Source organism: Gouania willdenowi, unplaced genomic scaffold, assembly GCF_900634775.1.
Source record: "Gouania willdenowi unplaced genomic scaffold, fGouWil2.1 scaffold_119_arrow_ctg1, whole genome shotgun sequence".
NCBI classification, from domain to species: domain Eukaryota; kingdom Metazoa; phylum Chordata; class Actinopteri; order Blenniiformes; family Gobiesocidae; genus Gouania; species Gouania willdenowi.
In genome coordinates this window covers 820991-844419 of record NW_021144867.1, presented here as the reverse complement: position 1 = coordinate 844419, position 23429 = coordinate 820991, and the positions used below count along the sequence as shown (strand labels likewise).

The 23429-nt window shown below is 35.6% G+C and overlaps 2 protein-coding genes and 1 non-coding gene across 5 annotated transcripts; 1 reads left to right on the top strand and 2 right to left on the bottom strand.

The window, feature by feature from the left end:
* Window positions 1–2460: 2460 nt before the first annotated feature.
* On the top strand, window positions 2461–2532 carry trnaq-cug (transfer RNA glutamine (anticodon CUG)). Its single transcript has one exon. It is a non-coding gene; the product is annotated as a tRNA-Gln (tRNA).
* Window positions 2533–5067: 2535 nt separating this feature from the next.
* On the bottom strand, window positions 5068–11174 carry LOC114458455 (cold-inducible RNA-binding protein B-like). Of its 2 annotated transcripts, none has more exons than XM_028440825.1 (8): window positions 11041–11174; window positions 10340–10450; window positions 9362–9468; window positions 9170–9281; window positions 8574–8718; window positions 8434–8483; window positions 5287–7660; window positions 5068–5214 (listed from the first exon to the last, which is right to left on the bottom strand). In XM_028440825.1, exons 2-7 carry the CDS (start codon window positions 10437–10439, stop codon window positions 7647–7649), a joined length of 528 nt encoding a protein of 175 aa, XP_028296626.1. In that variant the 5' UTR covers window positions 10440–10450; window positions 11041–11174; the 3' UTR covers window positions 5068–5214; window positions 5287–7646. The 2 variants fall into 2 exon arrangements, with proteins under 2 accessions (XP_028296626.1, XP_028296627.1); XM_028440826.1 differs by having other exon boundaries at window positions 9176–9281.
* A 1406-nt stretch (window positions 11175–12580) lies between these two features.
* LOC114458463 (midnolin-B-like) lies at window positions 12581–20364 on the bottom strand. 2 transcript variants are annotated; one of them, XM_028440834.1, is made up of 7 exons: window positions 19783–20364; window positions 19588–19675; window positions 19441–19503; window positions 17477–18343; window positions 17289–17379; window positions 16407–16619; window positions 12581–13022 (listed from the first exon to the last, which is right to left on the bottom strand). In XM_028440834.1, the coding sequence occupies exons 1-7, from the start codon at window positions 20223–20225 to the stop codon at window positions 12871–12873; spliced, it is 1917 nt and encodes a 638-aa protein (XP_028296635.1). In that variant the 5' UTR covers window positions 20226–20364; the 3' UTR covers window positions 12581–12870. The 2 variants fall into 2 exon arrangements, with proteins under 2 accessions (XP_028296635.1, XP_028296636.1); XM_028440835.1 differs by having other exon boundaries at window positions 16421–16619.
* Window positions 20365–23429: the final 3065 nt, after the last annotated feature.

The following is a 23429-nucleotide window of genomic DNA, read 5'->3' as shown; positions in this document are numbered from 1 at the left end:
TGACGTCATTTGTATTTTACGTTTCCTTGTTTACGTCAGAGCCGTTTAATGAGATTTTTTAGATTCATTCAAAAATATAACAATTTAAGAGGTTCAGAATCATTACCCCCTTACTAGAGTTTGTACGAGTATAAGTTAAAACTTTGAGTCAAATCCAGAAATAGTATAATAAAAATACTCTTTTTTTTTTTTTTTTTTTTTTTACCAAATGAAATTAATGTTTAAACATAATTTAAACATACAAAACCAATACAAAACATAAAATCAATTTGATTTGACTTGTGTCCAATAATGTGCTGGTGATGTTTTAAAATGCAAGTGGTAGGATGTGGGGAAAGAAGACTGTAATACTATTAGGTTAAATTGTTTTGCAAATGAATAATTCTATGACAAACTTTTGGCAATGGAAAAACAACAGATAAATATGAACGGATGATACACGGATTATGGGCCGCCAAATGTTTTTTACGTTACTTTTGACCAGATTTACAGCAATATTTGTGAAATTTGTGATATTTTCTTTCTTGTAAAAATATAATGTCAATGTTAAATCTAAATGTTCAATATTAAATATAAATGTTAAATATACATTTAAATCTTAAAAATTACAAATAAATTAAATCAACACATAAAAAGTACGTAAGTTCGTAATTAAATAGTATAATATAAAACTTTGAGTATTATATTTTTAGTAAACTGGTTGTATCTGCCCATAATTGTGAGTCTAACCTGAAAGTTGGCAGCCAGCTGTAAATAATGACAACTATCAAATCTATCTCATTAATAAATGCTTCTATGAAATTTAACAACATGCAAGGCTTACAGCATGTTCAAAGATAAAATAAATAAATACATTTAAAAATAATAAATACTAGTCACTTGCTTTCTACGCTGCAGACCCGGGATAATGTTTTCTTACTCGTAAACACGCAGCTAAAACAAACACAGTAGAGATAAACTATAAGAGACAAGAGCTGGAGACATACTTTATATAAGATGCTTTCTGGTAAAATTCCATTATCATCATGATCAATATCATAATTACCAGTGCAACATTAGTGCACTTGGTTGATGCAACCAATTATACCACAATACTCAACAAAGTGGCATAATTCATGACGCAATAACAGCCATCAATGGGTTTTATGTCATTAAAAGCCATTGATTAAATAAAAAGCCATTTCACTGGAACCTGACTTTTTATGCAAATGCACTTACTTTGTGTAATGCACTTCCTTTGTATAATGTCAGAATTAATGTTACTGTAAATGTATTTTCTGTGTTTTGTATTTTCTATATGCATTTGAAAAGCCCTTCTAGGGACGGACGTTGCAAATTAGCCTTGGCTATAAATGTTGTAGTTTGATACATGTTGAATAATGAATAAATAAAATGCCTGCATCCACTTTGTACGGTCTAACTAACAGACGCTTTAAACATTAAACACATCACCAAAATATTCTTACTCTGGGAGAGGAAAAGTTGAGGATCTTTATGTTCTAGTATCACCAAACATTTACTGACAACTCCCTTAATACCTCCTTTGTAGTTTTCCATCCATTGACTACATTAAATATGTCTGTGTGTATTTAAAAAACATTAATACCATCCAATATCAGGTTGATACATGGTAATTGAATCTTAAATATAATAAACTCTTATGCTGTATATTTTTAGTCGACTATATCTGTGACAGATTTAGTCGACTAAAATCATAATGTCATTTAGTTGACTAAAATTTTACTAGACTATAACTTAAAAGTCCTGATGACAAAATTTTGACAAAAACTAAGTTGCATTTTAGTCAAAAGACTATAACTAAAACTAAATAAAAATTTGCTGTGAAAGTCAACACTGATCAGAACACTTGTTGCACATGTGCATTGTATCTCATAATTAGGACTTTATGACTCTTAGTTCTGACTTTTTCTCTTGTGATTTTTTTAGCTCAATATTACTACTTTGTATCATCATTATGACCTGTGTATTTTATTATTATGACTTTGTGTCTTATAATTATGACTTTTTGTCTAATAATATATGATACTTTTTTTTGTCCCACAGTTGTGTTTCATAAATACGAGTTATTGTGGTGATTTTTTTTTAAGAGGCTGAAATGGACATTGTTTGAAATGGGCTTTCATAACTCCAGTACAAGAGATCTTGCAAAATAAAAATGACGAACTCTGCTGTAATGTAATTTTATGTTTAGCCAAATTCTTTTTTCACAAAAATAGTGCTATAGCATTACTTTTGATTTTGGGTGATTTTTGTTTCTTGTCATTTTTTGTGCCTTACTGCTTTCTTAGCCCTTTAAAGTACGTGCATTATATTTGCAGTAGTTTTTAGGGTCTATTGATGGTCTTAACTCAATTTATTTTTTTTATGAAATTTTTGAAAAAATATGCCTTGCTGTAGTCTGAATTGAGAAAAAAAAAAAAATCAAAGTTTATCCTTTTGGGTTCCATGGTGTAATGGTTAGCACTCTGGACTCTGAATCCAGTGATCTGAGTTCAAGTCTCAGTGGAACCTCATGGTATCAGTCACAGGACTTTTATTTCTTTGGAAATATATCTAATATTTGTATTCCTTTTCACCATTTTGAGGCGTTGGAATTTTCTACACCTATTTCTATGCCTTACTAATGCCTTACCATTTTTTCGCCCAATTTTTTGCCTTACTATTGCCTTACCACCATTTTGAGGCGTTTGAAATGTTTTCACCCGTTTCTTTGCCTTACTGCTTTCTTAGCCCTGTTTAACTATATGCATTTTATTTGAAGTAGTTTTTAGGGTCTAATGATGGTCTTAACTCAATTTTTTGTTTTTCGAAATTTTTGAAAAAATATGCCATGCATTACTTTTGATTTTGGGTGATTTTAGTTTTTTGTCATTTTTTGTGCCTTACTGCTTTCTTAGCCCTGTTTAAGTATGTGCATTATATTTGCAGTAGTTTTTAGGGTCTAATGATGGTCTTAACTCAATTTATTTTTTTTATTAAATTTTTGGAAAAAATATGCATTGCTGTAGCCTGAAATGAGAAAAAAAAAAATGCAAAGTTTATCCTTATGGGTTCCATGGTGTACTGGTTAGCACTCTAGACTCTGAATCCAGTGATCTGAGTTCAACTCTCAGTGGAAGCTCATGATGCGCATCATGCGCTTACAATTTTTCCCCCGTTTTTATGCTTTACCATAGCCTTTCCTCCACTTTGGGGCGTTTAAAGATTTTTCACTCGTTTTTATGCCTTATAGCCTTTCTTCCGTTTTGGGGCGCTTAAAATCTTTTCGACTTTTTTCATGCCTTACGATAGCTTTTGCTCCAATTTGGGGCATTTGAAAATTTTCCATCCGTTTTTATACCTTACCATAGCCTTTTCTCCTTTTTGGGGCATTTAAAAAATTTTCGCTCATTTTATGCCTTTCTATAGCCTTACTTCCGTTTTGAGTAATTTGAAATAATTTTTCCCATTTTTATGCCTTACTATAGCCTTTCCTCCAAATTGGGGCGTTTGAAAATTTTCCATCCGTTTTTTTGCCTTACTATAGCTCTTTCTCCGTTTTGAGGCGTTTAAATTTTTTTCGCCTTTTTTATGCCTTGCTATAGCCTTTCCTTCATTTTGGGGCATTTAAGTTTTTTTTCGCCCATTTATTGCCTTATTATAGCCTTTCCTCCAAATTGGGGCGTTTAAAAATTTTTCGCCCAGTTTTATGCCTCACTATAGCCTTTCTCCGTTTTGAGGCGTTTAAACATTTTTTGCCCGTTTTATGCCTTACTATAGCCTTATGTCCGTTATGGGGTGTTTAAAAAATTTTCAACTTTTTTTATGCCTTACTATAGCCTTTCCTCAGTTTTGAGGCGTTTACATTTTTTTCGCCCGTTTTTATGCCTTACTATATATAGCCTTTTCTCTGTTTTGAGGCAATTGAAATTTTTTCGCCCGTTATTTTGCTTTCCTATAACTTTTCCTCCATATTGGGGCGTTTAAAATTTTTTCACTGGTCTTTACGCCTTATTGTAGCCTTACCTCTGTTTTGGGGTGTTTAAAATGTTTTCGACCTTTTTTTATGTTTTACTATAGCCTTTCCTCAGAAGAAAAATGGGAAACAATTAATCTTAAGGGTCTTTAGAGTTCCATGGTGTAATGTTAGCACTCTGGACACTGAATCCAGTGATGTGTTCAAGTCTCAGTAGAACCTCATTTCAATTACAAGTCTTTAGTGTATAGATGAGAAAAAAAATTCACTAGGTTTGCTTTTTTTTTTTTTTGCCATACTATAGCCTTACCTCTGTTTTGAACACAGCTTTTTCCATTTCCAATACTCAATGTTGCTGCCTTGAGTATTAGCCATCATTAATCCATTATCATGCACTCATTACTTATTTCATAATTAAAATGTTATGATTTGATCAAGTGATGTATTTTAAATTTTACAACTGAACAAAACAAATTAAAAGATTCTGAAAGGTATAAAAAAGCTGCTTTTATTGTGTAAAAATTTGTTTACATTAAACTCAAGTTTTATTTACAATAGAATAAACTGAGACTCTGAATCATAACCTTCATAAATTCATGTAATTTCCTCCCAAAGGAAACTTGGCTACAAGACTTAGAGCTTGACAAGTGTATTAATGTGATTTTTAACAAGCAATGGTTTTTATTAGTTTTTTTCACTAACCAGTGGATTACAGATTGACAAAAAGCTACATTTAAATAAAGAAAATCAGAAAAACCCTATAACCTTTACTTTTAGTGCATAAATAATCACAGGTTTAACAATAAGATTAAACTTTGACCCTGAAAAATAACCTTAAATTAAAATTTATGGCATTAGATTCAGTCGATACATTCCAATACTGTTTTTTTTTAATGTTAAATACATTAGAAAGGCCTTATTTAATCTGCATTTACTACAAGACATTTATTAATGTGCTTTTTTAACATTAATGGATTTGACAGGTAGTTTTAGTCAGTAACAGGCTTTAATACATTATCAACTTACCATAGACCTTAATCAACTTTGAGCCGCTTTTTGGATTCATTGAGTTGGACTTACAACACAAAAACATCTTTGTAAAATTTTATTGATTTATTAAAGATTTTTAGTTCCAGTTTAATGGAACGTCCACTATTCACACACGTCCCATGGCTCCATCTTCAAAGTGTGCTTTAACACCAGCAGACGTGCTGCAGAGTCCTGTGGTTCTTATGGACCTGAGAAAACCACAAGGAATTCATTAGTCTTAAGTTTCATCTTAAGATGAAGAACCACTGGTCTGAACCTACTTCAGATCTGCTGAGTCAGGACCATCTCAGGCCATCTGTGAGGATTCACCAGTGATTACTCAGCATGTCACGTCACCCTAAAAAGACAAAAAGAGGAAAATTAACATCTTGAAACAATACATTTTTATTAAAAACCTCAGTCACTGCATGCAACACGACTCACTCACTACTCCCTTTGAAACTCACCACTGAACTGTGCAGGAGAAGCTAAAGCTAACCACTAATCAGGAGCCATTTTAGGACCAATGCAAACAATGCTTCCTGTGATGGAGGCCAATGCGTTTTTTTTTTGATTTAGTGGACTTGAGCACAATCCCCCCTCCCCCATTTAACAGGGACTGTCAGGAAGGAGTCTGATAGGTGGTGGAAGAGGCTGTGGCATGTTTGCAGGTGACATTAAAGTAGGAGAAGAACAACAGTCGAACTTTTCAGGAATTCATGGCAACAAAATGATCTGAGTTTGAAGGATGTGAGCAAAGCAAAAGGAGATTTTTACCTCACGTGCATTGGCCTACTTTCTCCACTTATGAGACCTAGGCAAGAGCAGCTTTCATCTCTGAGGAGCACCTGGGTGTGGACGCAACACTTCACTCTCCATGAGGACTTGTGGTAGTAGTAGGTAGCTGCCCTCTTGAATGTAATGAAGCGTTAACAGGCACCAGACACCCACCCACCCCCCTCAATATTTAATCCCACCAAGTCTTTTCCAAAGAGAATTCATTGGACTGGAAGCTTTTGGTCAACACTCTAAGATTTATGAGTCACTAGAGAGTTCTACATTCTTGCCGTCACAACCCCAAAAAAATATATGGAGGATTCAAACGATTTCAGCGACTAGATAATGTGACTCTTGTGATTCGATTGCGCTGGAAGTTAAAATTTAAAAAATTAGACAGTTTCTCCAGATCTGTAAACTAACAATTTTTAAAGGTCATAATGTTGAAGTTTTACAAAAATAAAGTGACAAGAGCATCAAAATATGGTTACTTAAAATTATTTTTAATAGATTAAGAGAAATCATTCATTTTTTATATTTTGAGATTAAAGTCAATTTTAATAATCTAAATTTAATATTTTAAGATTAAGTACAATGCATATATATTTTTTAAATGGTTACATATTTAGAAAATAAGTATACTTTTATAAGACTTAATTACAATATTTTGTCTTATTTTATGACAAAGACGTAACTCCACTGGCTTTAACTTGTTAAAAGATGTTTAGCCACACTGAACCCGGTCAGCACGTCACCAGTGCAATGAAGAGCATAAAGCACAACTTAACTAGTTTTCTGAAGTCACGTCAAGTTCAAATGCACCTTTAGGGTCTTTCAGCCAAAACGATCATACGCTACGCAATTGAGTTTCTTTTCCATCTTTAATTTATAAGATATTATAGACTTAAGAGTTAAACTCATCTGGTAGTTCTTTTTTTTAGAAGGCAAAAGGAAGGTCAAGATTATTTTCCACAGTCTGTTTAATAGGCTCCATGAAGCCAAACGGACAAAGAAAAAAAAGGTTGATCATACAAATACAAAACTGTATCCCTTGGTGATGACGTTATCGGTGGGGAAACTAAGTTACAGGCTTTCAAGTCAAATTGCGAGCACGATTAGTCCATTAACAGCACATTTTAATTAACAAAAAATGCAGATGTTGAGCAGAGCACAGAAGTAATGATACCTTTGGACTGACTGGTGCAATTTTGCAACTTCATGAACAGCCGGCCAACTTCAGGTGTGTAGTTCACCAGTCTGAAAGGAATTCACTTTTTTTGGGAAATTGAACATACAGGAGCCTTTTAGACTACACTAAAGTGTACACTAGTAAAAAAAAAAAAAAAAAGGAGCATAAAATTGCCACAAAAAAGGTGTTTTTCTTTTGGAGGAAAAGTCTCTTCCCTCTCAGTTTAAAAGCTGGCAGGAGGTAGGTCAGTCATAAAAAAACTGAGAGAGGAAATTAACCAAAACAAGCCCCGTCAGATTAACAAAAACAAAAATAAAGTATCAAAGTAGGAAACACTGACGTTTGGACAAAGTTCAGAGCAAAGATGGTGGGCGTGGCCTGTTCAAAAAGCCACGAGACGAACAAGGACTGTACAGTAACCAGGTCACACCGTTTACTCGAGGAATCAAAAGCAGCCAATCAGAAGGTATGGAGCGGTAATTTTAACATGGTTTTTCTTTATACGTGAGAGGAATGACCAGAACTCATGGCTACATTCTTTTTTAAGATGCTGAGCTACAACAACAAAACTACAAAACTAAAGTCAGCAATAATAAACACGTGGACATTTTTTTTCTCTTGAGGATCTTTGAAATACAGCCAGCCAAGTGATGATCTTGAATCAGGGGGAGATGTTTACTCGTGTGCAGCTGAGGATAAGAAGTGGGCACACAGGTAAAGACACGGCAAAGTTTTTCCAACACTAAAGTTTCACACAAATTTACCCCCACCCCATAAAAATTTAGGAACTCCCCGCCCCCTCCTCCCTTCACTGTGTTTGTTGATCAAAAGGAGCTCCATCATCAGCTGAGATATGAGTCACAGTAGGACTGAGAGACGAGGAGGCGCCAACAGTGCGTACGACCAATCATATGTTGGGGCTGTTCTAAACCCTAACCAGTTCACTCAATCCAGGGGTGTCAAACTTTAGTTCAGGGGCCAAATACAGACCAGTTTGAGCTTAAATGGCCCACAGATTTTATGCTTAGAGTAATTTCAACTAATCCATGAATAAATTATACATGAATAAATGATGAGGATATCAGTCTTTGCAGTAATTGTTTTAAATTTGGAAACATTTAGCAGAATAAATTTAGGAAAACTTTCAAGATTTTAGGGAAAAAGGCAATTCTTTTAACAATTTCTGAAGGACTGATGTCATGCAATAACAATGCTGCAAATATTAGATTAATTGATTTTTTGCATTTACAAATTAGCTGGTAACGTAAGCAACGTTTCTGTTTTGTCATTTCAGCTTTGAGTGGGCCAAGTTTGATGCTTTAAGGACAGATTCGGCCCCCGGGCCTCAAGTTTGACACATGTGACTTAATCCATGCAGTGTTCAAATGTGAAGTGTTTAAAATTATTTGACAGCCCCAACATAAGCCTAAAAGCACTCATGTATATGCAACTTTCTACTTACCATTATAATTGTCATATCCATCGCGGTAGGAGCGATCGTATCCTTGACTCCTATAATCAGAATTAAAGGTTATGAATTAAAGGTTATTCATGCATGTGTCTGATCGGATGAACAGAAATCTAAATAAAGTCTTGGCTTACCTGCTGTCTCTGCTGTAGCCGCCGGAGGAATATCCGCCGCTCCTGTATCCGCCTCCACCAAAGCTTCTCTGCTCGCTGTTATAGCTTCTGTCGCCACCATAGCTTCTGTCGCCACCACCATAGCCTCTCTCACAATTGTATCCACCTGGAAGAAAAGAGAAAATGATCAAATTCAGACTTTGATCATACGTCAGAAGTCTGTAGTGGGGGCTTAAGTAGAGTTGTCAATTGTGTCCAAATGAGTCTGTTTGAAGGTTAGATGTACATCCCTTTTGTACATACTCTATGTTATAAGGGGTATAAATAAAATAGTGTGCGATTATCCAGATTTAATTCTATGGGACGTGCACATGATAAATGCAATTTTTTACTCATTGTTATGATTTTTGTAATGTTATTTGGAGTCGTGTATTTTGCAGTCATTTTTTGTTGTTATTGTAGTGTGATTCGAGAGTCATTTTGTGTATGTTTTTTGCATTTGTGTTCATCTTAAGTGTATTTTTTTGTATAATTTAGTTTTGCTCCACACATTCAGACTTCCTTTGCTTAAACAGATGTGCAGATTGAAGTGAATTAGGAAGAGCTAGGCCTCCCACCTCTACCTCCACGGGATCCAAATCTGCTGCCGCCTCTTGATCCAGAGTTGTACCCCCCTCTGCGCCCGCTCTTTCCTGCTTCATCGACACGGATGGCACGGCCATCGAGAGTCTGAAAACAAATGTAATTATTTTTTAAAAAGCTCAATTTTTCACAGATGTTAGTTATTTTAATGTTTGCAACATTGTTACCTTTCCATTCATAGCCTCCATGGCGTCTTTAGCATCTTCCTTGCAGTCAAATTTCACAAACCCAAAGCCACGAGATTTCCCAGTCTCTTTGTCTCTGATCACGTCAACTGGAGGAAAAAATTAAAATACAGAAGTCCCTCGTTATTCGCGGGGTTACGTTTTAAATAACCTGCAATAGGCAAAATCCACAAAGCAGTCAGCCTTATTTTTTGTATTTATACATGTTTTAAGGCTGTTAATTTTGAGAAGTCTATAAATACAAGGATAGCATTAGCCGCTAATCACCAGCTTTTTGTTTTTGAGAGGAGAAAAGGGAGAATAGCTCCGCATTTCCACAAACAGTGAATTTTAGAGTTAAATGTGTCGCTGGTGGGCGAATGCAGCGGTGAAAACATTAAGCACGTGAAACTCAATATAGTGAGGACTACTGTATATAAAAAAACATTACTAGAATAACTAAAAAAGGGGGGAATTTATTGGAATAAATCAGATGAAAGTAAATTTAATTGATAATTTACATATTTAAATATTAATTTTTATTCAAAGTAAAAAATAAAGTGCTGTAAATTTTCAGTCAGAAACTTTCAAAGGGAATTGAAGAGAAATGTTTAGCAATGATGTTAAATATAGTTTTGGAAACTAGTCCAGCATAATTTTTGTTAATTTTAGTTAAGCAATAAGTTATATTTAACGGACCCGAAATTTATTTACTGTGGTCAATATACATTTAATTTTCTTAATTTTGATTGTTTTTGGGCCTTCAGCGTCTTTGGTTGCTTTAACATGTCAATTTAGATTAAATTTTTTTTAAATTGAATTGTGTTAAAATTGTTGGAGAAATATATATCTAAAACATCTGCACGAATTAATCGTAAATAGCATAGATTGTTAATTTTAGAAATATCCTGGCCTTCTCCTTCTCCAGTTATTGTCCGGGCTTTGAAGGCCTAAAGCCGGGTTCTGGTGGACTGGACTTACCCTTCTCGAGGACTCCGTATTTGCCGAAGGCGGAGGCCAAAGAATCCTCATTGGTCTCGAAGCTCAGACCTCCGATGAACAGCTTTCCTTCGTCACCCATGTTTAATGTAACTATAGGTAAACGAAAGCAAAAAAAAAACCGCGGCCGTTAGCATTAGCCACCATGCGGTTATGAAAGCTAAAAGTGGGTCAAAGCAGCCAGGTAAGAAAATAAAGCCATTGTAAGAAAAAAGTAGAAACTCCGAAACAATATATATGTTTAACGAAAATGCAATTGTTTTTGTTTTAATTTGGCAACAAATTGAGGCAAAACGTCGAGGTTTTTGCCGACAGAGAAAGCCTGAGGCCTGTGAACGTGGTGCGTCGTTTTTCTCTCGGCGCCATTTTGTAGAAGCTCCGCACTTTGTTTGCTGCAGCGCGGCCTCCTTCACACTTCGCACCCACGACACGGCTTCAAAAAACACGGCTTTATCACCACACCACGCATTAAACACGAGTAACAAACACACGCAGCACCATATCTGAAGATGTGTGAAAACATTACAAGCAGATATCGAGGATTTTAATGATTTAAATTACACTTAAAAATGTAAGATACACATTGTAAAGCTTGAAAACGCGTGTAATGTGTAATACGCGATTAAAACAGGCGGTGAGCGTTTGTTGAATCATTTGTGTGATTGTGTGTGGGCTTGGTTTACCTTGCGTCTCCGGTCACAAACAAACTGAAGCTCCGCTGAGGATCGAATGAGGAGGAGAGAAAGAATCCGGTCGCTTTTGAGTGCTCACGGCGCTTCTTCTTCGGCTGTTGGGAGGACACGGAACCACAGCGACACCACCGGCCACAGAACACTACTACCGCTGTGATCAGGAACAGCGGTTAGAAAATTACAGAAAAACGTACAAAAAATATAACAAAAAAAAAAAAAAAACATATAAAACCACGACGGAAAAGATATATCCTATCCACTTCAACACTTATTAGATGGTTTTTAACGTTATTGGAAGTACTGTATTGAACCATGCGAGCTTTATCAGTGCATTCACAGAGCTTCGTAATGGAAAAAAAAAAAAAAACGATTTATTCATAACATAGGTATGTATTTTATTCGGACACACACGTAAGGGCTGATTTATTAGTTTTTAATTACTAGTGCAGTGCCCGTAGGAAGTATGTCTTGCTATAGACAAATGGGAGATTAAGTATCTTTTTCATAGATGGTTTACATGGGAGCTTTAATTCAGAATTAAAATTATAGATAGATAGATAATTTATATTTTACTCAACTAGTTTATCATTGTAACACCTTTTTTATCCCAGTTTTTACCCACAATACAATAATTGTTAGTTTTACCAAAGAAATTATGTAATGATAGTAATAGAGCAAAACAAAACAAAATGAAATGAAATTAATCAATATCTAAAGAGTTAAAGAGGATTGTCATAAGTTTATTTAAAGCTGTGGTATACAGATTCTTAAAATTTGTCTTCAATTAGGCTATAAATTAACCGGAAGATGGAAAAATTATATCCTAATAAAGAAAAAAGTGCCAATGGTGACAATGTTTCACAATCAAGGTTGCATATTTATTGTTATTTAATGTACATTTTTTCATCAGTGAAACATTCTTGGCACAGAACAAAGCATGGATTACATTGAACACTTGGATACATTAGCAAATGGAATGAGTTCTTAGACAAACAGACGCTACACACACTGCAACAGTTAAAGCAGGGGTTCTCAACCTTGGGGTCGCGAGACACTGGGAGGGGATCGCCAGATGCCTTCAATAAACAATTCTTTTTTTTTTAACAATTTCATACCATCTTTTTTTGTTTTTTTTGCAACTACACAAAACTTACTATATTTTAACCTATTTTCATCACTTTTTCTTGCCATATTTTTGCTCTTTCAAAAGCATTTCTCATTCAAATTTCAAGAACTTTCACTTATAAACCCTTTCCACTACCTTTCCACCTATAATGTCACAAATGTTGACCTATTATTGTCACTTTTAACCTCTTTTCATGACATTTCACGCTTATTTTTTTTGCCAATTTGACCACATTCACAATTTGTCATTCCCATTTATTTGCCAGTTTAAACTAATTGCTCCAATATTGACACTTTGGACCCATTTCACCACCTTTTCAACCATTTTCGGTCACTTTTAACCCATTTTATTTCTGATTAAAACAAGGATTTTCATCTTTAAGATGACTATATACTATGGCACAAATAATAGTAAACTTCAAGGATAATAGTGGATATTATTCAGATGAATAAATAAATGTGGTTATCACAGATTCACAGAACAATGGACCATCATTTTTCTGAAACGGTTGAGAACCACTGAGTTAAAGGACAGACTGGGACTACAAACGCTAAGTACATCGAGCAGCACAGGAATCACATCTTCAGTGTCAAAGCTCAGGATGTAAAGATGCGGACATTCCACAAATGTAGGTCAAAGGTCAGCAGCTCTGGCTTCAGTCACAGTGAAACACATCGTCTTCTTCACGTAGACGACTACAAACATGGATGACGTCGTTGATACGGCTCAGAGGTTTGTGACACGTTCCTGCGAAGCCGCCTCTGACGCATCAGACGCTGGAGTCGCTCCACTTTACTGTGCAACGTTTGATTTTCCTCTGCAGACGTGTGCAAACGCAGATCCTGGCCTGCAACAGGGATGACAAAATGCACAAGTTTTACTTAAAAAAATAAACTTCAGATAATACACAAAATACACAGTAACACACAAAATGACAACAAAACTAATAACCATCACCAGAATCACTCAAAACAACAACAAAAACACACGAATTACAGCAAAATATACAACATATAACCAAAAACACACAAAATGAACATAGCAATACACAAAATGGCACCAATAACACACAAAATAAAGGGGGAAATATACAAAATAACAACAGAAACAGATATAAATGATCACAAAAACACACAAAATGAGAGAAATGAAAGCAAAAATATGCAACATATCTATATATAACTAAAAACACACAAAATGACAACAGCAACAAGCAGAATGACAGCAAAAACACACAAAATGAGATAAATGAGAGCATAAATATACAACATATAAACAAAAATACACAAAATAACAGCAAAAACACACAATACAAGAGAAATATGCACAAATTAACAACGGAAACACACAAAACAACCACAACAACACACAAAATAAAAGACAATTTTCTACATCATACAAGGATCACACAAGCAACAGCAAAAACACAAAAAAATACAATAAAAATACACAAAATGAGAGTGAAATATACAAAATATAACGACAAACACAAAATGAGAGAATGATGACAAAATAGCACCAGAAACACAAAACAACAACAAAAACACACATAATGAGAGGAAAAAACTGCTAATTGATAACAGGAAGTTCAGGTTTGGGGTCAGATATAATTGTAATCGATAATTAATTACAATTATGACATCATTATAATTGCAATAGTAATTGAAAACATCTTTTGCTGTTGTAATCATAACTTTCAGAATATTGACTTTATAAATGTAACTGGCATGGGAAAGTCAATTAAAAAACTGTCAATTGGATATAATAGCATTTTATTTAAACAGTGATAATATAATTTTACAGAGTAACAATAGTGTGGCTGTAACTGATGTTTATCACAAAGCTATTGCTAAATTCCAACTCTTGTCCCTCGTTGGGCTTTTACACAAGACATTATAATCAGTGCATTGAAATGTAAATGTTAAGATGCTAAAACGACACCATACAAAAGCACACATACAATCACCACAACAGGCCTGTGAATTTACCACTTTTAAAATATATTTTGCATGTATAAAATTCAAGTTTTGGGCCTCAATTTATTGCCAAAAGTTAGTCACAGTCACAGACCTCCTGTAATTATTTATTTTGTAAAATGGTTTTAAAAGTTCCTGATACACTTCATTTTCTGATTGAGAATCACACGGAAACTGTTTCAAAGTAAGTACAAGATGATTTTGTTGCAGCCAACGACATCTCTAGGCATATCATTAACACCTCAGTTGTCAAAATGTGGGTTAAACTCCTTTGTGTTAATCAGGATTGGCTCTTATTTTGAATAGGTGTGAAATGCTCTGACGTAATAGTGAATGAAACCTGTGGTGAAGGAGGTATTGGAGTAGTTCAGACCTATTGTTTAAGCAGTATTTTACATGTAAAAGATCTGCTGTGTTGACCCATGTTATGCAGAGTTCACCGCTACATGCTATAGACCAGTGGTTCCCCCCTTGAGCCTTTTTGTCATACCATGAGTACCCCCGCCCTCACTCATAGGTGTTCATGATTCTCCAAAAGTAGAACACAACACAACTGAATACACAAAATAATAATCACGGCAAACTGTTTGGGAACCACTGGTATATAGTCATCTTAAAGATGTAAATTCTTGTTTTAATCAGAAATTAAATAGGTTAAAAGTGACCAAAAAAATGGTAAAAAAATGTGGTGAAACCCAGAAATTGGTTAAAAGTTGCAAATTAGAGAGGGGGAAAATGAACAGAAAAAGTGGTAAAAAGGGTTCAAAGAGTCAATATTGAAGTTTAAATTGGCAAATAAAGGGCATGACAAATGGTGAATGTGGTTAAATTGGCCAAAATAAGCATGAAATATGGTGAAAATTGGTTAAAAGTGACAATAATAAGTCAAAGTATGTGATAATAGGTGGAAAAGTGGTGGAAAGGGTTTATAAGTGCTGAAAATGTCTTGAAAATGTGCAGAAAAGGCATTGAAATGTGATGGAGAAGTGTCAGAAATGGGAGTAATGTAGCAAAAATGCATTAAAAAAAGCAAAAGTATGGCAAGAAAAAGTGATAACAATAGGTTATAATATGGCAAATTAAATGCAGTTGTAGAAAACAAGTAAAAATAGGCAAAAATTATATTTTTTAGTTTCTTGAAGGCATCTGGTGACCCCCTCCCAGTGTATTGCGACCCCAAGGTTGAGAACCCCTGCTTTAACTGTAGCAGTAGCGTCTGTTTCTATGTGTTTTGTCCAAGAACTCATTTTTTTTGGTTATGTATCCACGTGTTGAATGTAAACCATGCTTTGTTCTGTGCCAAGAGTGTTTCACTGATAAAAAAAAAAAACTACATTAAATGAACAATAAAGACATAAATGAAAGCTGAAAAAAGGAACAAGCGGGTCAGAAAATAAATGATGTATGGTTATACTGACACAAAAAAGGCTCAGACAGCAACAACAAAAATATTAAAACCTATATTTTGATGGATAAGAAAGCCTAAGGTAACCAAGAGATAGAAACAAGGATTTACATATATATTTTAGTGTATTTTATAGCTGTTTAAAGACATGGGTCAAAACCAATTAACCCGTTATCATACGAGATGCTAACAGAAAGCTAACACAAGAGGAAGGATACGTTTAAAGGCTCTGTAATTGTGATTAATTGTAATATAACTTTAATAATTGAAAACATAGTTGTAATTGATTTTAAGGGGATGAAAAAATGATTGTAATTTATCTGTAATTAGGAAAAATGCCGGCCACTTTAATCGAAATGTACAACTTGTGACCAAAAACAAATAAAATGACAATGGCAACACACCGAATGACAGCAAAAACACACAAAACGAGAGAAAAATGTACAAAGCAAGAACAGAAACCCACAAAACAACAACAAAAACACATTATATGTAGTAAATTATACCAAGACCACATAAACAATGGCAAAAATACACAAAATCACAACAAAAATGACATTAAAATACACAACATATAACCAAAAACACACAAAATTAGGGAAAAATGCATAAAATAACATCAGAAACACAACATGAGAGGGAAAAAAATGATCACAAAATGATAACAAGAACTCACAAACAACAACAAAAATGGAAAAAATGAAATAAAAAATGCACTAAATGATACCAGCAAAACAAACAACAAAAATATACAAAACAACGACTAAAACACATAAAAAAACAAGAACAATATACAAAAATGACAATAACAATGTTCAGATTGGTCATCATTGGTCAACAGTGTCCTCACCGAGCAGCTCTGACCTCTGTCTCACACTGCTGGAGGTGGTGGTGCTGTGGGCGTGGTTGTCTTCAGGGAGACGTGAGGCTGGGTGGTGGAGGGGGGCTGAGGCTCTCTGGTGGCTGTACGCTGCTCTGAGGAGGTCATTGAGGATCTGAAGGATGATGAGAACGCCACGGCGAGGATGAGAGACGCTACTTTGACTACGAGGAGTCAGACTGCCTGAGAGGATGGAAAACAGTAATAATATAGTATGAGAATAAACTGATAGGACAGAAAACACACAGCGAGAAAATAATGTGAGACTTTTATTCCTAGAGGCTCTGCTCAAAATGTTATTTTTGTTTGTTTTAAACAAATTACTACAACGGCATTTATACGGCATTATAAGAACAAACTCGTAATAGTATGAGAAAAAAGTCATAATAATACGAGAATAAACTCATAACATTATGAGAATAAACTCATAACATTATGAGAATAAACTCATAATATTACGAGAATAAACTGCTATCAGTATGAGAATAGAGCACAATCAAATCACTCATGTCTGATGAAGGGCGGTCAGCCCGAAACCTCACGATTTTGGTGTAAATTAAAAGTGAAATTGGGAGCTAACCACGCAGTTGTGCGGACCTTTTTTCTTAGCATCAGTATGAGAATAAACACATAACATTATGAGAATAAACTTGAAACATCATAAGAATAAAGTTATAATATTATGAGAATAAACTTAAAATATTATGAGAATATACTTGAAATGTTATGGGAATAAACTTGTCATAGATAGCATGAGAATAAAGTTGTGATATGAGAATACATTTATAATATTACAAGAATAAACTTCTAATACTATGAGTGTGTGTGTGTGTGTAGTTTTCTCTTGTGTACCTGAGAAAGTCCCTGAGAAGACTCCTGGAGAGTGATGAACTAAGCTTTCTATGACAGCTCCAGGTTGAGACATATTGTCATCATCACGGGTCTGTTTGAGAAAAACACGGAACATTAATGAGGAATGTGTCATTTTTAAGGCTTTTCTTTATTACAGAGTAATGTGGTGTGTGTGTGTGTGTGTTGACCTCTGTGAAGGTGGAGGCTGCTGCTGGACTCTGAGGTCCAGAACCAGATGGACAAACTGGTGCAGCAGCTGGTTTGGGACTGAGAACCAGTGGGGTTGAACCTGAAGGTGGAGCTGAATGAAGCTGGGAGGAGGGACCATGGATAGACTGGGAGGACTGGGAAGAGGGACCATGGACTGAGTTTGACTGGGAGTAGGGGCCATGGACTGGGTTAAACTGGGAGGACTGGGAGGAGGGACCATGGACTGGGTTAGACTGGGAGGAGGGGCCATGGACTGGGTTAGACTGGGAGGAGGGGCCATGGACTGGGTTAGACTGGGAGGAGGGGCCATGGACTGGGTTAGACTGGGAGGAGGGGCCATGGACTGGGTTAGACTGGGAGGAGGGGCCATGGACTGGGTTAGACTGGGAGGAGGGGCCATGGACTGGGTTAGACTGGGAGGAGGGGTCATGGACTGGGTTAGACTGGGAGGAGGGACCATGGACTGGGTTAGACTGGGAGGAGGGACCATGGACTGGGTTAGACAGGGAGGAGGGACCATGGATAGACTGGGAGGACTGGGAAGAGGGACCATGGACTGAGTTTGACTGGGAGGAGGGGCCATGGACTGGGTTAGACTGGGAGGAGGGGCCATGGACTGGGTTAGATGGGGAGGAGGGAGCTGCTCCTGGTGTGTGGTGGATGGACGGAAATGTTGAGTCCTTGGAGGTGGGGGCCCAGGTGGAGAAGTGTTCGCTGCTCAGAGGTCCACTGGTGACCCCCTCAGGCTGAGGGGTGGAGAGCTGAAGCTGGACGTGCATCATGTGGGAGGAGCCAACACGTAGAGAAACGCTGAGAGGACAACGTCTGCACAGGAAGTCATTGATCTGCAACACAAACAGTCACAACAGTGCATAGTCATACATACTGTACATGTCCCGTATTTTCAATTACACAAGATCATGTACAAAAATTACAAACAGGCAAACAATGACAAATGTATTTGGATTAATATTGTGTATTTGTGTTGTCATTTCGTGTATTTGAAGTAATTTTGTGTATTTTATTGTCATTTAGTGTATTTTTTCTCTCATTTTGTGTGGGTTTGTTGTCGATTTGTGTACATTTGTGGTCATAATGCATGTATTTGGATTAATATTGTGGTTTTGTTGTCATATTGTGCGTATTTGGAATAATATTGTGTATTTGTGTTGTCATTTTGTGTATTTTTCTCTCATTTTGTATGTGTTTGTAGTCATTTTGTGTATTTTCATTGTCATAATGAGTGTATTTGTGTATTTATGTTGTCATTTAGTGTATTTTGCTATCATTTTGTGAGCATTTCTTGTCATTTGGTGTATTTCTGTTGTCGTAATTTGTGAATTTGGAGTAATTTTGTGTCTTTGTGAGTCTTTGTTGTCATAATGTGTGTATTTGGAGTAGTTTTGTGCATTTTGTTGTCATTTTGTGTACTTTTGATGTTGTTTTTGTGTATTTTTCTACAATTTTGTGTGTGGATGAATGGAAAGGTTAAACTAAGTCCATGAATATATTTAAAAGACATTAATATTATTTGATCATTTTAACCCTCATATTATCCTCAAATATTACCAAGACATTTTACCCATGGGGTCAATTTGACCCCATGGAGATTTGCCTCCAGAAAAATATTTTTAGAAAATTGTCGACCAAGTTTTTGTGTCAGACACTTTGTTTATTTGTTGAAGCCATAAATAAAGCTTTGATAATTAAAACCTTGACCTGTTCTCTAGCGCCAGTTTTAGAATAAGTGTATTTTGAAAATCTTTCACCCAAATATTTTCTAATTTGGGGTGCACATTCATGACTCTCACAGAATTCATTTGGGGTTATTCTCTATCAAAAGAAAAAGAAAGTAAACTACTATTTGTTGATAGATAAACATTGAATGGGGTCAAATTGACCCCAAGGACAATAGGAGTGTTAATGGTAATTGTTTAATTACCTGTACATCAGTCAAATCTTCCAGCACGTCCATGGTGCTCCTCTCAGCCCTGCTAGTGGAGCACTGCATCATCAAACACAACAAAGCGCCTCTTTAATCAGCATATTTCCACCTGTGATCGAACATTTATTGATTATTGGGACTTACCAGTAAACCTGCTTCTATGGCTGGGACTAGGGTGAGTTTGCTACCATCTGTCACCCTCTGGTCCAGCAGAGTCCCTGCAGTCAGGTGTCTATAATAATAATAATAATAATAATAATAATAATAATAATAATAATAATAATAATAATAATAATAATAATAATGTCATTATATTTTTATGAACACACCCACACACACCTGTCTTTGTGCAGCAGGGCTATCCTGTCCCGTTGCAGCCGTAGTTTGTGGCAGATGTGGTTCCTCAGGCCGTCCACGGTCTCCCCCCGGGGCACGGTGAGCTCCACCGGGCGGCCGGTGGTGGAGGTGACGGACAGACGGATGGAGGGATGATGCTCCTCCTTATCCATGCACACACGCTGATAAAAACCTCTTGGGGGGAGAAAAAAACCCCGATTCTCTTTAAAACCCCTGAAAACCGAGGAGCCGCTTTTGTTTATGTGCTCAGATTGAAACGCACGGAGTAAAAAGTGTGTGTTGTTGAATCTCTTCTGGTTTTCAGGCTCTACTCTGAGAGTAAAACACCCGTATCCTGTCACAGCGTCATAGCTAAAGGCCCACCCACATCGCACAGACAAGCCAATCAGAGTGAGGCTTCTTACGGCGTTAAAAAAAAAAAACATTGTCCAATCAGGAGATAGTTCTCGTTACTTAGCTTTGCCCCGCCTCTACCAGTCTTACCATTCATAAATGATGCAATACAGCCCAAATAAAAATAAAATAAAGATCTAAATTATATATATGTTTTAATCTATTATTTTATAAACTCCTATAATGTAATTTATTATAATATGTCATAATAAAATAACATTAAATGAAGTTAAGATCTAAATTTAAAACTTTAAATCTATTTTTGTATAGACTCATATAATGTAATATATTATAATAGAATACAACATAAGAAAATTAAAAAATAAATTATATTAAATTAGATACGATATATGATTTAATATAATACAACATGGGCAATAGTGTGTTTTTCCACTGTTAGTTATCTATCTTAATAACATAACATGACATAACATGACATGACATGACATGACATGACATGACGTAACTTAACATAACATAACATAACATAACATAACATAACATAACATAACATAACATAACATAACACAACACAACAACTGGATCCGATTTTTTTTTTTTTTACACCATTTCAAACAAAAATCAGACAAATCCATCAAAGACTAATCCCTTCAACGATTGGTTTTCTGATTGATCAAAGCGTGTGTCGAAATGTAAATAGTGATGTGATGTCTGGGAAACACCATCAACACCCACACATCAAGCCTAGGGAGGGGAAAGAGACTCTGAGTTCTTCCATCTTTGCAGCATTATTAGTATTCCTATCCATCCCCACCTCTGTCACGTGACGCACAGAGAACAAAAGCTGGGCTTGGAGTAAAAGTGACGTAGGAAGGAGAAGGGGGAGGGGCTTGTGCATGTGTCTTCTCACAAGAGGCTAAAAATAGCTTTGTTCACAGCATCTCTGCGTCACTGCATCCTCCATCACCTCCATCTCTGCTTCTCTTACACCTCTCTGTCCTCCTCAGGATAAAACACGCTTAGCAAACTCCAGGTTCGGGGGCCAAATATGGCCGTTTAGAGCATCCAACTTGGCCCACAGACATGAACATTGAAGAACAGTCATGTGGAGACAGGGCCATCTATAAGGAGAAATAAAGGTGAGAGATTTTTGGGGTCCATCCATAAAGTCAGCAACATGATGGTCCATTGTTCTATGAATCTGTGATGACCACATTTATTTATTCATCTGATTAATATCTACTGTAATCCAGGAAGGTTATCATTATTTGGGCCAAAGTATATAATCTTAAAAGTCTAAATCCTTGTTTTACTTAGAAATAAAATGGGTTAAAAGTGACCAAAAAATGGTGGAAAAGGTGAAATGGGATTTTAAAAATCACAGAAATTGGTTGAAAATTGCAAATTAGAGTGGGCTAAAATGGAAAGAACAAGTTTGGATGAACTACAGCCGGGTCCGCAGAATGTCTCTGCGCCGAATAGCACGTACCACGTTCCCCAGAATTCAGTCAAATGACTCGGTTCCACTGAGTAAATAAAGGTCTCCAAGAGGCTCTTGACTCATAGAATATCCATGTCAAATAACAGCCCGATTCAATGATTCGGTACCACTAACTATCGCAATGTTTGACTCACAAATAAATGAGAAATTGACTTTCGTTTTTTTTCCTTTGGGCCCCTTGGGGCGTCAATGCGTACACATCCATAGATTATAACTACCAAATTTCAGCCCTATCCGTTCACAATTAACAGAGGAGTCGTGATTTTAACTAGTGTACACAACAACAACAAAGTGAGTGACGTTTTGAGTTCAATAGCTCGGCCTAAAAGTGGTAAAAACTGTTCAAAGTGTCAATATTGGAACAACTAACAATTAGTGAAATTTTTTACTTTTGACCAGATTTACAGCAATATTTGTGAAATGTGTGATATTTACTTTCCTTGTAAAAAAAAATATAGTTTTAAATCTATAGGTTAAATCTAAATCTAAATGTTTAATGTAAAACTTAAATGGTAAATCTAAATCTTAAATATAAATGTTAATTGCAAAATCTAAAATTTCAATCTAAATCTAAATGTTGAATCTAAATCTAAATAATAAATCTCAATCTAAGTGTTAAATTTAAATGTTAAATGTTAAGTTAAATCTAAATCTAAATGTTAAATATTAATAATAAATCTAAGTGTTAAATGTTAAATATAAATATAAATGTTAACTCAAAATGTTAAATATAAATATAAATGTTTACTCAAAATGTTAAATCTAGATGTTAAATCTAAATGTTAAATCTAAATGTTAAATGTTAAATGTAAATCTAAATGTTAAATCTAAATCTCACAAGGTGAAATTAAATATTTAGCTCATATATCAATTCACTGGAAAATACCAAAATAAAAGCTCATTGAAACAATCGAGCGCTGTCCACGGAGTGGTTTGTTGCTAAAGTTGCTGTTTATTTTAGCATGTGCAACTTTACAATCAGGGCTTCACACCTGCAGGGACTGAAATCTGTCACTTAATGCTTTGATATTGTCAGTGCTTTACATACTTTACATACTATTTAAATGTTGAGGCAAAAAACTCAGGCAATTTAGTGATGAAATCACTCGTTTTGATTAAAATGAGTTTGATGCCCCTGGTCTGATCTTATCTCTGGATGGATGAGATGGTTAAAGTGTGTAAAGTTTGTGTCCTCAGAGAACCTCCTCTGCAGTTCTTTCCATCCTTGGAACGTTTCCATCAGACAACTGATGCTGCTTTACATTCTTCAGGAACAATTCCACAGGATGTCCTGGACTCCAGTCGCAGCTGTGACGTCAAACACAAAGAACACACACACACACACACACACATTCCTCCCACCCTTTCTCGGCCTCTAGTGGAACATTCCTCACATTTTTTACTCTGCTGTGCTGTACCTTGGACTTCTGGGAATTTGAGACAGAGACTGCAGACATGAGAAAGTTGGACTCAAATACTTCAACATGATCCGATTGTCAGAATGAGATCAGTTGGAACTTACGCAGAGACATTTAAAGCATTTTTTGTTTTGTTTTGTTTTTGGTGACCATAACAACTCGTGTTGTGCATCGCTTTGGATAAAACCGTGTGATAAATGAAATTGTAAAAAAGAATACTGTAAAATTTCAAGAAAAAAACTCTCAAGATGAGAGAAAAATACATGACAAAAAATACATAAAATGAGAGCAAAATATACAAAGTGACAACAAAAATGACTCCAAAAAACCCCAAAACTAAAACAAAATACAATGAG

Excerpts from the sequence above, each read along its gene's own strand:
- LOC114458455 (XM_028440825.1), bottom strand. The coding sequence starts at position 10,439 with ATGGGTGACGAAGGAAAGCTGTTCATCGGAGGTCTGAGCTTCGAGACC. Across the intron at positions 9,469-10,339 it reads ATACGGAGTCCTCGAGAAGG|TTGACGTGATCAGAGACAAA; the intron begins GTAAGTCCAGTC and ends TTTTTCCTCCAG. Across the intron at positions 8,719-9,169 it reads TGGATCCCGTGGAGGTAGAG|GTGGATACAATTGTGAGAGA; the intron begins GTGGGAGGCCTA and ends CTTTTCTTCCAG.
- LOC114458463 (XM_028440834.1), bottom strand. The coding sequence starts at position 20,225 with ATGTTTTTTTTTTTTAACGCCGTAAGAAGCCTCACTCTGATTGGCTTG. Across the intron at positions 18,344-19,440 it reads AAGATTTGACTGATGTACAG|ATCAATGACTTCCTGTGCAG; the intron begins GTAATTAAACAA and ends TTTGTGTTGCAG. Across the intron at positions 13,023-16,406 it reads ACAGAGGTCAGAGCTGCTCG|GCCAGGATCTGCGTTTGCAC; the intron begins GTGAGGACACTG and ends TCCCTGTTGCAG.